This window comes from Ambystoma mexicanum, chromosome 8 (genome assembly GCF_040938575.1).
Source record: "Ambystoma mexicanum isolate Mex_15411 chromosome 8, UKY_AmexF1_1, whole genome shotgun sequence".
In the NCBI taxonomy this organism is placed as follows: Eukaryota; Metazoa; Chordata; class Amphibia; order Caudata; family Ambystomatidae; genus Ambystoma; species Ambystoma mexicanum.
Genome location: NC_090929.1, coordinates 1,262,475,817 through 1,262,492,853, shown reverse-complemented (window position 1 = coordinate 1,262,492,853; position 17,037 = coordinate 1,262,475,817). Strand labels below are relative to the sequence as shown.

General features: G+C 47.5%; 1 protein-coding gene across 2 annotated transcripts in view; it reads left to right on the top strand.

Moving 5' to 3' along the window:
* Positions 1 to 16,059, top strand: part of LOC138472955 (uncharacterized) — a 202,651-nt gene extending 186,592 nt beyond the window's left edge. For both annotated transcript variants that reach the window (XM_069611380.1, XM_069611381.1), the window contains one exon: positions 15,251 to 16,059. In XM_069611380.1, coding sequence (XP_069467481.1) covers positions 15,251 to 15,524 — 274 coding nt within the window. In that variant the 3' untranslated portion in view covers positions 15,525 to 16,059. The remainder of the gene's footprint in view (positions 1 to 15,250) is intronic.
* The last annotated feature ends 978 nt before the right edge of the window (positions 16,060 to 17,037 follow it).

Genomic DNA, 17,037 nt, shown 5'->3' with positions numbered 1-17,037 from the left:
ACATCCATACCCACAAAAACGGGCCAACCCACTATAAGGGACATCTTCATCTCCCACAACCTGATGCATCTAAACCCCCCCCCCCCCACCCCTATCATCTGGTCCGATCACTTCATCATTTCTTTCGCCAACCGCTCACCAAACCCGCTCCCCTTACCCGAACCTCAATCTACGCAAATGCTGGAAGAAACGAAGTCCTTCTTGACCTAGCCGATGCACTCAGTCTCCTCCCCCTACCTGCCAACCCAATGAACTAACCTCGACGCCTTCGACTCATGGCTCAACACCTCACTAATCCCGCTCACCCCCTCTTGCAAACCATCAGCTCTCCATGGCATTTTTCCTAGATGGTTCACACCAGAACCTAAGACCACTAAACTATATAAATCCCTAGAACGCAAATGGCAGAAATACAAAACAGCCCTGAGCAGATGCATCTTGGCCTGGCACAATCACCAGTACAAGGCAGAAATCCGGAAAGCTAAAAAAGGCCATTACAACTCCCAAATCCTAAACTGTAAAAACCTGAGCAAAGAACTACACAATAATCGCTGAATTCACCAAACCATCCACCACCCTACAATCACTGAGACTCTCTCCACTTTTACAACACAGCTCTAGAAAGAACAAACTCTCACCAACAAACTAGCTCTTACACCCACCACGCAATCCACCAATCCCACCGCCTGTGACCGCTACTTTTTCGACTCCTTCAGTCCAATATCAACTGACCAATTTCTCAAACTTCTCTGCCCGCAAACCATCCGGCTCCCTGCTGGACCCCTGAACAGCCACAACCCTCAAAGAAATGTTAGCATCTACCTGCGCAGAACACGCTAGAACCATCATAAATGACGCCCTCTCCTCAGGAATTTTTCCCCGACGCCTTCATAACTGTTCATGTCAAGCCTCTTCTAAAAAAAAAAAAACTTCTCTCGAGCCCAAAAACTACCGCCCCCATCTCAAACACCATGTTTCTTGCCAAACTCATTTACCGAACCGCCTACTCCCAACTAAATGCCTTTGTCGAAGCCAACAATCTCCTAGACCCCACTCAGTCAGGTTTCAGAGCCTGACACTGAACACTGCAGGTTCTGCAGGATGACCTACCCGCAGCCTTCGACACAAACACTCAATCTTCCTTCACTGCCTCCACTCCCTGGGAATCTGTGGAAACGCTCTCAAATGGATAGCATCCTTCCTCAATAATAGGAACCAAATAACTATACTCTCTGCCCATGCTTCCCACGCCCTACCAGTCAACACTGGAGTTCCACAAGGAGCATGCCTATCAGCCCTCCTGTTTAATCTCTATATGGCCACCCTCCCACGAATAATCAGCTCGCACAATATTCTATGCTACAACTACGCAGACACAACTAATCCTAAAACTCCTGATTTCAAAACCCAACTCCCAACCAGATCTTGCTTCCTGCCTCCTCGACATAGATCACTGGTTGACCACAAACAACCTCTTGTTAAACCCATCCAAAACTGAAATCATGGTATGTGGCAACACCAAAATTTTTCCGCACCTGCTAGCCTGGCCAGCTGCCATGGGCAATTAGCCAACTCCCTCTAATTCAGTAAAAAACTTGGATGCACCCTAGACTCAGACATAATCCTCTCACTCTAAATCAATGTCTCCAAGTCCTGCCACTACCACCTTAAAACTCTAAGGCGCATTTTTCCATACCTCTTCTTTCCCAACACTCTCTGCGGTCAATCATTTGTCAAGACTAGACCATGCTAACCCTCCCAACGATCAGTCGGACAATTCAAGATTCAACGTAGCCAGGAGTACTTGGATATTTTATAGGAGGAGAAAAGGGATTCACCCTAATGCCTCAAGCAGAACACGGTACCGTATTCAATGAAGAAGCTGGTGCCACAGCAGTTGTTCCTGGTAGTTTCCTGCAGACCCACGGTTCCTGGAGCTTTGGTAGGAAGGACGACGTCTGGAGGGGTCTGCACCACACAAGGATGAAGCCGGCAGCAGCAACTGTGAATAAAAGGTGCGCTCCTTAAAAACAGGAGGCTCTTCAGGTGGCTATCCGGGCCACTACAGCAGTGTGCAGCGATTTCGACCACAAAGAGACAACCATCTCAGCTAATCATGGTAAAGTGCAACTTGGGTTTCCTAGGATACCCTGTGCAGGGGTGACTACACCCCTCCCTCACATTCAGCCCACCTAGACACCAGGCGCCTATAGGAGGGCTTCTTGGCAGAAGCACGCCAAAAGACAGTGAACAAAGGCAAACCAGGTTTGCCGCGCAAAGTAAAACACAAGCAGGACTTTAACAAAAAGAATGGCAAATAAACCCGACCGGAGCCAAAAGAAAGTATTTGGTCAACGGGTTTATGTTCGAGGCTAATATAGCCTAAAACAATACCACGTTTATGTAGTATAATCGCGGTAGAAAAGTTAGGGTAGCTATCACTGCCACCAGCCAATTCTAAATGTCAATAGAGTGAAACGATGCTCTAGGAGGTACAGATAAAAAGGGCCAAGGATTAACCCTTTCCAGTACTCCAGTAAATGGCAACTTTACCCTTTTATTGGACTGTAGTCAGCCTCAGAAATGGAGTTGGTAGGAAGTCTAAAAGACAACCCTGTGTCACTGCACTAAGGTGCTGTGTAAAACACAAAAGGGGGCTACTGAAGTGGTGTACTCCAGAGTCCACAATCATAAAAACAGATGAAATGCACATGGCAAAACAAAGGTAAGAGTGGGAAAAAGGGTTACTCTTACCAAGTGGAAAAAATAAACTCCAGAAATCCAGCAAAGCTGCTGGGGTACTCACTAGGTGAGGGAAATTGGCCATAAAATGAGAATTCTCCTTAACACAGAGCAATGCATAAAACCGGGCCTCAATAACTTCAAGACAAACTAAAACCCTATCATCCCCCACGTAATCTAACATCAAGCTCTGCTGGCCTCCTAGTCATACCAAAAAACTCAGTCAGGTTAGGTGGATCATCATTCTCCGCCCTGGCCCCCACTCTGTGGAACGCACTTCCACCCCACATCTGACTCACCAAGGACTTCATGTCTTTCCGCAAATTACTGAAAACATGGCTCTTCCCCTAAAATCGACTCTCCTCAAACCGGATAACTGCAATTCAATGACCTTAGCCCAAAGCTGCTATATCATAAATAACAATCCAGCAGCATGATCCGAGCGAGAAATTGAAAACTAATAGCTGCTAATGTGAATTAAAACAAACTTAATAGAACGAGTGAGGTGGATGAAAGGAATAGTGTAAAAACAGTGAAGTAGTTGAAATTAAAGAAATTGACGAAATAAATGAAATTAACAAGAGTAATAAAGTGGACGAGAGGATTGAAAGAGTGCATGGAACGGATAGATGGTATGGAATGAGAGGGCAAGGAATGAACGGAACAAACGGAATTGATAAATCAAGTGCTTGAGATGGATGTAGCACCTCTGACGAATGACGTGTGGAGTGGATGTGTATGTGGCACCGATGGAATTGATGAATCTGGTGGAACGGATGAAGCGGGTGGAACGTATTGAACAAATGTAGTGCATAGAACTGAGAGTACAAGCAACGGATGGAACGGATGAACATTGTGCAAGAAGGGTTGGAGTACTATGAATGGTGAGTGCATGGAATGCATAGAAAATCACAACGAATAGCGGAGACTCAATGGATGGAATAGACGTAACGGTTCGAGTGGTGAAACGGTTTGAGTGATGGAATGGATAGAGGAATCGAAAGGACAATAGTGGGAACGAATGGAACTAACGGAATGGTTTCAACAGATGGAGTGTATGGGAACAGATGGAGTGTGGAACGACTGGAGTCGATAAAGAATGAAGTGGATGGACTGGATGGAACGGAACGATCAAATCAAGATGGGGGAACGGATAGAGTGGAGAGAACAGATGGTTAGCTGAACAGCTGAAGTAGATGAACGATCAAATGATAGAAAGAATGGAATGACAAAGAATCATACGAAATGTGTGAACAGGTGAAGCCAATAGAACAGACTGTGTGAATAAAACTGATTGAATAAATGGTCCAGATGTGCGCTCGATCTCAAGCACCTAATCAAAACCACCATAACACATCACCACGCTTACTCTTCTATACATCACCACTCAACTAGAACACAGCGATACTGACCCATTCGTTATAGTTGTTCTCATACCAACACCTGCCACATACTCCCCATCACCCTAACAAAACACAGCTGGCTACACACCCGCCAGCCTAGGCGTTCTCCTCGGGCCTAATGCAGCCAGAATCGGTCTGGGTAACACCATGCCAGAACAAACATACTCCTGATCTCCCAACCCCCACATCTACCACCAAGAAGCCGCTATCATGAGTGCCACACCTGCTGCACACATATCCAGTGCTCGCACGCACCTTATGACTCTACTGACTTGAACTACGGTTCCCGAGGGCATTCAACCTACCAGCGCCTTGAGATCTTACCAATGGTACATAAGGCGCTATATAAATGCAAAATAACATAACTTGAAGCAGAAAGATTACAAAAGGGATGATAAGGCAGATGCACTCCTGGCAGCAAGACTCCGGGGCCCAGAGGGGAGAAAGATGGGTGACTAAATCGAAGGACCCTGGGGAGGAGGGAGGCATCAGGGGTGGGGGGGGGGAATGCATGATTACAGTGGGATTTGCCCAATACTATGAGACACTATATGCAACTTGAAGCGCAGGGGACAGAAGTAGTCGAGGGAATACATAAAGGGGACGCCCCCGCTACTTTAAGCAAGGCCTACTGCTCCTCGTACCGGCCAATCTCACGCCTAAACGTAGATGAAAAATTACTTGCGCGAATGCTTGCCACGAGATTCGAAGAGCGATTGCCACACAATACACCCGGACCAGATGGGGTTCATAGCGGGCAGGCAAGGACCAGACTCAATTAGGGAGACCCTTGATTTAATGGAACATATTGGGGGCAGCCTGAGGAACACGTGCTGATCAGTATAGATGCTGAAAAGCCTTTGATAGAGTGGAATGGGGCTTTCTCTTTGCAGTGTTGCGCAAACTAGGGGTGGGCGACAGAATGTGCAAGGCAATGTACATCATGCCAACAGCTAGTGTCGTGGTCAATTGGGGCTAAAACGCGTGAGTTCTACTTGCCGAGAGGGACTAGGCAGCAGTGTCCCTATCGTCCCTACTGTTCGCTCTGGCGATGGAACCCTTGGAGTAAGGATAAGGGAAGATGGCCGGATAGAGGGATTTGAAGTGGGAAAGCAGAAATCTAAAGGGAGTATGTACGCAGATATTCTCATGTACCTCTCAAACACAGGTGAGTCCTTACAGAGGGCACTTAATAAGGGAATATGGGATAGTGTCTGGCTTTAAGATATTGATAAATCCATCCTACTTTTAGAAGGTAATTAAGAACAGATTAGGAGATGGTCAGACCTGGGAATACCGTGGAAATAGATAGTATACGGTACCTGGTGGTACGAATACATAGGCTATCGGGAGACTTGGAGAAATGGACCAAACTGACAATCTCCTGGCTGGGGCAACGCACTGAAAATGGTACTTCTGCCCAGAGTGTTACATTTACATCCGGTGCTTCCGATGGACATCCCAGGGAATACACTTTACGGAATTGAAAGAATACGGAAATTCCTGTGGCAGGGGGAAAAAACAAAGGGTAGCCTATAAGCAACTGATCCAACCCAAAGAGGGGAGGGGTGGGACTGCCTGAGATGAGAACGTACTACAGGGCCGCACAATTTAGGGCACTGGTTCCCCACTTGCGCATGGATAAGGTTAAGCAGTGGGTAGGGATGGCGAACTTCCTTTTCTGTCCGGTCTCACTAGGGGAATGGCTCTGGGCTCCGATTAAGGCGATACCTTGAAGGGTCCCCTCACAGAAGATTCTGCGCCCACTGTGGAGGGTACGAAAGGAGATGGAAGGGGTAATGACATGGCCCTCACCATTGAGCCACATATGGAGGTTCCAGGACTGGTTTGAGGTGGGGTTGGAGAGGGTGGGGCTGGTCCTGAAGGATAAATTCATGATATGGCATTTATAGCGCACCTACACACAAGTGTTTCATAGGCATAGCAGACCTTGAAGGGGGGGTTGCCTGGGAATAGGGAATATCTGTCTTTAAGTATTTGCAATTAAAGGGAGTGCCAATGTCCAAAGCATGGAAGAAGGAACTCCAGAGGGATTTAACACCGACAGAAAAAGTGCTGGACACTGCGAGAGGCACTAGAGGCCTCTTCTAAAAAATGTACCAGGCACTGTTGGAAGCCAAAGGGAAAAAAATGACCACACTCACGAGGAGATGGGGGTGGGGGAGACATATGTGGTGGGGCTATGCAAAGGTGCAACAATTCTGGAAGGAGGTGCTAGGGTGGATAAAGGGATTAGAGGGAGTGGACAGAAATTGATCTATTGCTGGTCCTATTTGGGATGGAAATGTCCAATGATGAATGGACGAAACTTCCACACATGCCGCACTACCTTTTTACTAGCAACCAGGGCGCCTGGCAGGCGGATGGAAAACGGAGAACCTCCCGAGGGAGAAGGAATGGGCAGCCAAGGCATTGAACCTGTATAGAATAGAGGAACTCACTAGACCATACACGGCTGAACACCGACAACAGCTATAGACTGGGCAGCATTCCTAGCAAAATACGACCTGTAACACTCAAGGGGGGTTGACTCGGGGGCAGAGGTGGATGAATGGTTGGGCTAAGGGGGAGGAGTGAAGGATGGGGGACACCCTCCCAAAAGGGGGGGGGGCGGCACAGGAGAGGCAGTGATGAACCAGGGGAGGGCGAAGCCGATAAAGCTCACAATGTTGCCACTGAGACCCAACGAATGCAAGACTCACCCAAAGGAATGGGACCCTTGGACTTCGAGCAGATAAGGAAAAGATAGCCCTGGAGCTACCAAAAACAGTTGGGGTTAGGGAGGGGATGTTACTATGTTAAAAGGTTTTTTTTGTGGGTGGTGGAGAATTGAAGGAATGGTTCGCCCAAAAATGTTTATTTCAAAAATAGATGGGCAATATAAAAAACGATAGGCATTTTTTTTTTCTAAGTCCCTATGTAAAATTTTGAGCAATTCAAGCTCAAGAATGTGCAAAAGCAAGCACATGGGCGCATCCATTTTGTGAAATGGATGCCCGCCTGTGCTGGCTTTTGCGGCACTAATGAAGGAAAAACCAGCCAGCTGTAGTAAACAAAAGCTACCACTGGGTGGCTTTTCCTCCATTGGTGCCGGGACTCGGGAGGACGCAGACCGGAGACTACAGGCAGAAAAGCTGCAGCTGCATCTCGGTAAGTGCTATTTATTTATTTTTTTAAAAAAATAAGTACTAGCTGCGGTTTTTTCCTAAGTTTTCTGGAGGTGCCCAGAAAACTTGGAAATAAAACCGCAGCTTTAAAAACGTATTTGTTTGCGGTAGCTTTTGAAGCAACCGCAAACATAAATACGTTATTGTGTTTGAAAACGCTGTGGTTTTTCTTTCTAAGTTTCTCAGGCTCCTCTGAGCCTGAGAAACTTGGAAAGAAAAACCGCAGCGTTTTCAAACACAACCGCGTTGTTTCTGCCTATTTAGGCAGAAACACTGCAGCATTTAGCATTGCGGAAAACAACCGCGTAGTAGCCCTAGAGCCCTAAATGGGAAAGCAGATTTAGGCAGAAACACTGCGGCATGTAAACACAACACGATTGTGTTTGAAAACGCTGCGGTTTTTCTTTGAGTTTCTCAGGCTGCTCCGAGCCGGAGGAGCCTGAGAAACTTAGAAAGAAAAACCGCAGCATTTTCAAACACAATATAGGTCCGACATCCAGTGGTCACTGCGGAGTATTGCATTTTGTTTTTCGTAGTCGAAAAGGGGACGTCGACCAGGCGTGTCTGAAACACTATCCCTATAGTGACGTGCGTTGTACCCACAATCCCTCACGCGTCGAGGTCCCTCAGATTGTTTTTTTCCGCCCAGCTTCTGGTCGCCTTCACGCGGAGCTCCTCGAGAGACATTGCAACCCTCGACCTTTGGTCGTTTCTTCTACGAAGATTAATACAGCACTCCCTCGACGCAGTGTAGCTGTTCTCCGCCGAGCAAAATCGTCGACGGAGGGTCGAGCGGAGGAAATCTTCGGCGCTGCCGAACACGTGGCCTGGCCTCGCTGGCCACATACAGTAGGGAGAGTGGGGTCGTGGGACATCTCTGGGTCTTTCTGAGAATGCCTTTCCCTTTCCCCTTCCTTTCCCTGGGGGTGTTTATCGCGATTTATTGCCTCTGCTATGGAGAGGACACCATTTAGGGTTTGCCCACTTTGTAAAGGCAAATTCACTTGGAAGGACAAGCACTCACGGTGTAACCGCTGCTTGCCCCTCGATCACAAAGAGGAAGGGTGCGCGGCTTGTCGGCTTCTGAAGCCTAAAACTATAAAAGACCGTAGGGTTAAAAGGTGGGCGGCCTACGCGATGTCGAAGGCCGAAGGTTCACCCGCCGCTGCTACCACCGACAGTGACGAGGAACGCGATGACACGACCTCCGCCACGGAAGTCGAAACCCCCTCTAAGGAGCGCTTACGCGCTTCGTCGTCTGTCCCCGGCCCCGACGGGCTCGGCTCACGCCCTGCTTATGGGGATGAACACCCCGGCGACACTGACGCACACAAAGATTCACATAAAGATAAGCACACAACCCATGGCTCTTCTTCGTCTAAGTCGAAGAGAGCTTCGGCGCCCAAGGAGACGCAGGTTCCACCGGCGGCCTCCTCGGACCGTTCGGGTTCGAAGCCCCTCTCGCAACCGCAGCCGCGACCTGCGACTGGGCTTTCGGCAAACAAGGGCGCCACCACCAAACCATCGGCCGGTGCGCATCAACAGAAGGCGCAGACCGCCGTACAGCGCTCGATACCCATAGCGTCAAACTCAAGCTTCCGCCGACAAGAATGTCGCCGATAGCTTAGCCAGGATCGTTGTAGCCGACGCCCAAAAGCGTACGCCGAAGATTTCGTCGAGCGTTACGCATAGATCAAAGGATACGCCGAAAACACCCGAAGGAAAGCAGGGACTACCCCCTTCAGTCAGGGAGTCTCCCGACACACCTGAGGGTTTTGAGGAGGGCAACGGGACACTTTCATCGACGCTTTGGGAGAGGTCGAGCCATTTCGAGGTAGACAACTCGAGTTTTCCCCCGCTAGACCGCTCTGGGGTACCCCATGAAACTATGGAGAGACTCCACCTCTGTATGGAGAGGATGGAAAAGTTTATGAGTACCCAAGCCCCTCTAACTCTCAGAAGAACTAGAGAAGGGCCTCAAGACGACCCCAGAGCCAAAAAACCGAGGCTGGTCGATCCCCTGCTGGACACAGCCTCAGACTTCCAAGATGTATATGACCTCACTGGGGAGGAACAATACTTCGAGGAAGAAGATGATTTCATGGACAACGAAGGACAGAACCAGGAGGAATGTCTAGAAGACAGAACAGACATTATAGAAGAAGGCTTCGGGATTAGCCCAGGAGAAGGACCTTCGCACCCCTGGCAATCACCATCAGTGTGTTCCGACACTGATGCCCTAAATCTAACTCCTCCGGATAATTCTCCAGTTAGGAACACGTCTCCAATTGACGATCAGCCTCTTTCAATGCACTGTTGCGCAGAGCAGCAGCGCATTTCGAACTGGACACGGGAGAACTCTCTCCAGAATTAGACTTTGTAGAAAGAGTCATTAAAGAAAAACCCCCGGTCAGCCAGACCATTCCACTCCTCGCCTCAGTTAAAAGGAGGATCACCCCGTCGCTGTCCACTCCCGCATTGATCAGAGGGGTCAATCCACGGATTGAGAAACTTTTCGCTCCTTCACCCTCAGACCCGCTCTACATTAGGGGACATTCCATACCGGACTCCCTAGTTGTATCTAATACTAGAAAGAGGGCAGGGGTACCACTTTCCACCAGTGAGGCACCCCCTGACAAGGAGGGCAAGAGGCTATATGCCCTTGCAAAAAGAGTTACTTCCTCGGCTGCCTTCTCAGCAAGAATTGCCAACAACAATTCCTTGCTTGCGAGCTACGCAGACGCGCAGTGGGCCAAACTGCGCAAAGACGCAGAGGAAGCACCGGAGCCTTTACGTACACGCCTACTGTCGACTTTTGGCGAAGGAACACAAGTGAACCAGAGCATTGTAAAAAACTCTCTGGACGCGGCAGAAACAGCAGGACGTTCCCTGGTACAAGGAATACTCCTAAAGCGCCATGTATGGCTGCGCAACTCAGGCTTTAAACCGGAGACACAGGCGTCTTTAATAAATAAACCTGTCGAGGACGCCAACCTCTTCGGAAAAGCGGTAGATGAAGCCCTAGAGATGGCCAAAAAAGAGTTCGACACTATCAAGACTCTTGACCAGATCTCTAAGCCCACTACCAGACGCGGCTATGGCAACAAGCGCTTTTTTCGTGGCCAACGGCAACAACAACAAGGTCACCATCAGCAATACCCTGCCACCAATTACCAAGCCAATAGTGGGCAGTACAGCCAAAGAGGCCAACGCCGGGGCAAAGGGAGAGGTCGGGGATCCACCCCCAGAGGCTCCCAAGCCCCCAACAACTCCAAGTGACGCGAAAATTCGCGTCCCCTCCCATGCAACACCGGTCGGGGGCCGGATAACATCCTTTCTTCCTGCATGGGAGGAGATAACGTCAGACCGTTGGGTACTTTCCACCGTAGCCCACGGATACTGTATCGAATTCAACAGTTCCCCATCCTACAGACCCCCGAGGGGACGGCGGTTGACACCGGAACATCTTGCCATCCTTCTTCAAGAAGTACAACAACTGCTGGAAAAAGGAGCCATAGAGGTCGTGCCTCTATCTCAGGTAACGGAAGGTATTTATTCAGTGTACTTCCTTGTACCCAAAAAGGATCTAACCATGCGCCCTGTATTAGATCTGCGCCCAGCGAACAAGTTTATCAAACCCCAAAAGTTTCGTATGGTACCTTACAGGAGGTGATCCCGCTGCTTTCACAGGGAGATTACATGACAACATTGGACATGAAAGATGCATACTTTCATATTTCAATGTTGCCAGCGCACAGAAAATACCTAAGGTTCATGATAGAGGGCAAACACTACCAGTTCAAGGTGCTACCCTTCGGTATAGCTTCAGCACCAAGGGTATTCACAAAGGTACTGGCAGTGGCTGCGGCCCACCTGCGCAGGTTGTCCATCCCAGTTTACCCTTACCTCGACGACTGGCTCATAACAGGGGACTCCTACGAAACATGTTTCTCCAATACCCAAAAGACGGTAGACCTTTTGTTCCAACTGGGCTTCTCCATCAACGAAAAGAAGTCCAGTCTAGACCCCAGTCAAATCAAACCATTTCTAGGGGCTCTAATTCAAACAAGGGACGGCCTCGTCTTCCCCTCCAAAGAGAGGGTCCAAAACATGCTGTTTCAGATCCCCCAATATGTGACCGGCCGAGAGGTGACGGTACGCAAAGCAATGCGCTTGCTAGGAATGATGGCGTCGTGTATTTATTTGGTACCTCACGCGCGCCTGCGCCCAATGCAAGAGTGGCTCAACAGCCAGTGGTGTCAGGCCAGCGGACAATGGGACGATCTAGTGGTGGTCTCGCAGGCCTTGGTTCTCTCGCTACAGTGGTGGACAAAGGGGAACATGGAAAAAGGAAAACCCTTTGCCACACCCGCGGCGGAAGCCACTCTAACCACAGACGCATCCCTCACAGGATGGGGTGCTCACCTATCCCATCAGACTGCTCACGGAGTGTGGACTCCGAACGTAGCATCCAAACACATCAATCTACTGGAGCTACTAGCGGTATTCAAGGCGCTAAAAGCCTTCCAAGAACACCTACAAGGCAAGACAGTAATGGTCCTTACGGACAGCACTACAGCCATGTACTACATCAACAAGCAGGGGGGCACCCACTCTCCAGGCTTGTCCAAACTGGCCCAGAATATATGGAAGTGGGCTCTCAAACAGGACATGTTCCTACTATCACTACATGTACCCGGGGAACTCAATCTGCTGGCAGACAGACTCAGCAGAGATTTCCCCCTGCCCGAAGAGTACGAATGGCGTCTGCACGAAGACATCGTCTTCGACGTCTTCACACAATGGGGATTCCCAGAAATAGACCTGTTCGCAACCCTGGAGAACTCTCAATGCCTAAGTTACGCCTCCAGGTACCCCGAGAACCAATCCAAGGGGAACGGTCTATCGATGCAATGGTCAGGGAAATTTGTTTACGCTTTTCCCCCCCGACTACCCTTCTCAACAAGGTGGTGCACAAGATGCACCAGGAACAAGTGACCATGATACTGGTGGCCCCAATGTGGGCCCGACAGCCATGGTTCGCTCACTTGATGGAGATGTCTCTATCTCCCCCAGTAAAACTCCCCTGCCCGTACAACATGCTATCTCAGAACAAGGGCAGGACTCTGCACCCATGCCCCCAGAACATGAATCTAGCAGCTTGGCTCCTGAGGTCATAGAGTTCGGACATCTACAACTCCCGCAAAGATGCATGGACATCCTCAGGGAAGCCAGAAAACCGAACACTCGCCACTGCTATTCTAGCAAGTGGAAGAGATTTGTCATCTGGTGCAGGAGTAAAAGCATCAACCCTATTGACTGCTCTCCCACACATGTGGTACTATACCTGACCCATCTCTTGGATTCAGGCCTAGTGTTTAACTCCATTAAAGTCCACCTAGCGGCACTTTCTGCATACACCACCTCCCAACTCAGTGTCGTGGTGGAGGATCCCAGTTATAAAGGCATTCATGGAGGGAGTAAAAAGAATACACCCCCCGATAGCTGACCCTGCTCCCGGATGGGACCTTAATGTGGTACTTACCAGACTCATGGGCTCTCCATTCGAACCCATGCACAAAGCATCCCTTAAACATCTTACTCTTAAGACTGCTTTTTTAATAGCTATCACCTCCATCAGGAGAGTAAGTGAACTTCAGGCTCTTTCTATTCTAGACCCCTTTGTTACAGTTCACAAAGATAAAGTGGTTCTACGCACTCACCCTAGGTTTGCTCCGAAATTTATTTCTAAATTCCACGTAAACCAGTCTATAGAACTACCAACGTTCTTTCAAAATCCTTCCAATTTGGGAGAAAGGACTCTGCACACACTTGATGTACGCAGGGCGGTCATGTTCTACATGGAAAGAACCAGACCATTGAGGAAGACTAATCAGTTCTTCGTCTCGGTGGCAGCAGGAAGAGAAGGAGATGCGGTTTCAAAATCCACTATTTCTAGATGGATTGTTCAATGCATCACTCTCTGCTATACTCTTGCTAAGAGAGAACTACCCTTTAAGCCAAGAGCACACTCTACTCGAGGCACGGGGGCATCCATAGCATTCATTGCAAATGTTCCCCTTGAGTCCATCTGCAAAGCGGCTACCTGGAGTTCTGTGCACACCTTTACAAAACACTACTGTCTAGATACACACTCTAGATCTGACTCCCAGGTGGGACAGGCAGTATTACGACACCTTTTCTCTACTGTTCCTTCTCATAACCCACCGCCAACTCCGGGTACTGCTCGCTAGTCTATGCACAGCATGTGATTCTAAGCAGATTAACAAACATCAGAAGAGAATGCATTACTTACCGTAAAAGCATTTCTGATGGTTGTATCTGCTTAGATTCACATGCGCCCACCCTTCCTCCCCGCTCGGATGGAAGGAACATAGACTTCCTTTATATATCTCTCTCTCTTTCTGTACTCACTCACGTCTAGAAGGCTCCCTCAGGGCAGAAAAAATACAAACAGAGGGACCTCGACGCGTGAGGGATTGTGGGTACAACGCACGTCACTATAGGGATAGTGTTTCAGACACGCCTGGTCGACGTCCCCTTTTCGACTACGAAAAACAAAATGCAATACTCCGCAGTGACCACTGGATGTCGGACCTATGCACAGCATGTGAATCTAAGCAGATACAACCATCAGAAATGCTTTTACGGTAAGTAATGCATTCTCATTTGTTTGCGGTCGCTTCAAAAGCAACCGCAAACATAAATACGTTTTTAAAGCTGCGGTTTTATTTCTAAGTTTTCCGGAAAGCCCGGAAAAACTTAAAAAAAAAAAACGCAGCTAATGTTTATTTTTATTTAAAAAATAGCACTTACCGAGATGCAGCTGCAGTCCCAGTCCTCCGCGTACAGCACCAGTGGTAGCTTTTTTCTACAGCTGGCTGGCTTTTCCTTCATTAGTGCCGCAAAAGCCAAAGCGAGCACAGCTGCGGGGGCATCCATTTCACAAAATGGATGCCCCAATGTGCTATCTTTGAACTTGAATTGGTCAAAATTTTACTTGGGCAATATAATGGCTTTTTTTATTTATTTATTTTTTTGGGAAGTCCCTATCTATAAGTTTGGTGTCTTGTACTGTGCTGATGTCCGCAAGAAATCTGCATTGTTTACCTGTATTTACACCAATAAAAATGGAATTGGAAAGAGTTCATGGAGCAGCTGCTGGAAGCAATTCCTGGGTGTCAGGATTTTATCTAACCAGGAGTTATTCATAACCAAAGGCCTTTTCAAAGTCGATTCTCATGAATGGGGCTCCCTGGCAAAAAGTTCTGCCATGTTTTTAAACTGTGCTGTACCTAAAAATGCACATTACTTGAGCCTTTTACTGCTACTTCATAATCTCAGTTTCTGCCACAAGTTTATCTCCAATGCCACACTTTTTACCCTAATAGTTGCCTCTCATTTAGAAGTCCTATATGTCGGTGCATGTATTCTAGAGGTTTGATTGCACCCTTTATGCAAAATCCTAGACAGTTGATATCAGATGGGAAGATTTGTAAGGCCACATTTGGCTTGGGGAACTAAACGTTTCCCATAGTAGATGTTGGCTACTAATCAAAGTGACCCAAAACAGAATAGCTGCAAGCAGGGTTTAAAAAGTTAACAAGTACCCCAGGGGTTACCATAGAGGATTATTGATCTATTAATGCAATACAGTTGTCTACATCGCTGTTGTGGCAAAACCTTAATTACAACTACCAGCCTTAAATATCTGGTAACAAGACCCAGATGTGCATTTTTAATATATACTAATAGTGTAATATATGTTTGTTAAATGTATTTTCCCCAGGTGTTGGAAAAACAAGTGTTTGGCCACCGTTGTAGATGCACAATTATAGATGGCTGTTGCATAGTTAATTTTTGTTAGTCTTCACTGTAAATAATTTGTTTCCACAGTGGGCCAAGCTACCCTGGGCTGAGTAAAAGGATGCGTCTTCCTGATGATTTGAATCAAGGTGACAGATTTTCACCATATGCATCACACAGCCAGCCCCCACCACTGGCACAGGCCGACAACCCGCGACGATATGAACGAATGCCACTTGATCGATCTGGAGAAGGCACATCTGCGTTTGACTATAGTCATGGTGTGGCCGATCAACAAAAGTATGCAACTGAAGGAAGCTTTCGGGAGCGCACTGGGTTACCCAGGAAGAGTAGATTCAATTGAAATGTGGCATCTGTCTTGCTGTTTAACATGGATTTCCTAATTTTTACCTTTCAAATACAATTTGTCTAGAAGTAGAGAAACTTTTGTTTATTAAAGGGCATCTAACTGTTGCTGGCAAGCTTACATATAAATGTGCAATTGCGTCTGATTTCTGCTACGTGTAATGCAGCATATTTGTAAAATGTAAAGCATTTGTTCGTAACGAACTGTATTTTGCTGGAGTTTTAGATGTGTGCTGTACATAGGCATAGCTGTTCTATTGTTTACTGTTTCGTAACTTGTTTTTAATCATTTGTTTGAATAAATTCAGAGTAGCTTTTTTTTTCATGTTTGCCTTTTTCTTGATTCTTCTTTGCTCCATCAAAATGTTCTTTGCAAAAATCACTCTTCCATGTTACTGCTCCAGTTTCTCATTTCAATTGTTTGAATTGACTGAAAATATTGCATAGGAACCAGTTGACTGCAAATCACCATGGGGAAACAGTTTATTTGTCATAACCAATAAAACACAAATGGGAGTACTTAATTACCCTCATACTTGCACCTGGTCATTTTTGTTCTGATTTATATCGTTTTCCCAGTCTGGTGGTGGTTTGGAAGACTGTAGTGGGCTTAATCAGTTAATTCTTATGTATTTACGCACTTCTGATAGTAACTTTCATTTGTCAGATAATGGTGTAGTGGGGAAACTGAACTCTCCTTAAACCACCTTTGAGTTGTTAACAATGGGGTTGCACAAGGAACTTTGATTTGCAACACGAGATATGAAATTTTAACAAATTTATTCGCCTCTGGTTGGCACAGTATTCCATGGATTGACAGCAACATGAGGCATCAAACTGTCTCCCACAGGACTACAATGTGACAGTGAGGATTGCAGGTGATTTGACTGGAGATCTTCAAAAAACAAAACAAGTGGCAATGTATACCACGCCAGCAGATCCAAAACGTTGATGCCAGCTCAGCAAGGCACAGGAGAGACTGAAATAGTATCGGCAAATCATTAGCGATCAACTTGCGAATTAGGTTTAAAGGAGCATACTTGTCTGACACAAATCTTGACTTTCAGCTCCTATCATGATTGGAGTGGGAAATTCCACCCTAACCTCAACAACTCGAGACATAATGGTCTTCAGCCATGTTTCCCCTGAATCGCCTCTAGGTCAGTTACCAGTTTCCAGAGCCCATGGTAAACGATTAAGAATCTTGCTAGACTGAGGCAAAGGGCTCATTCTGGATCCTCTAATCAGCCCTATAGTAGCTTGCTTACTATCTGTACTCCGACAGATCATGCTTATCTTACTCTTTCGTCCCCTTTCCTCCATACTGTATGGGTGCCCCTCGTGAGACAACCTTTTTCACCAGAAAAACCTTCCCCTTTCAATTTGGAGGCGTGCGGCCCTGGGAGCATGCGCTTGCCTGACTCCGCCCACCGGTGCCACTCTTTTGTCTTCTTTTCCGCGTCGACTGTAACAGGCTGATTTCACCAGCGCACCTGGGTTTGGTTGTCGGC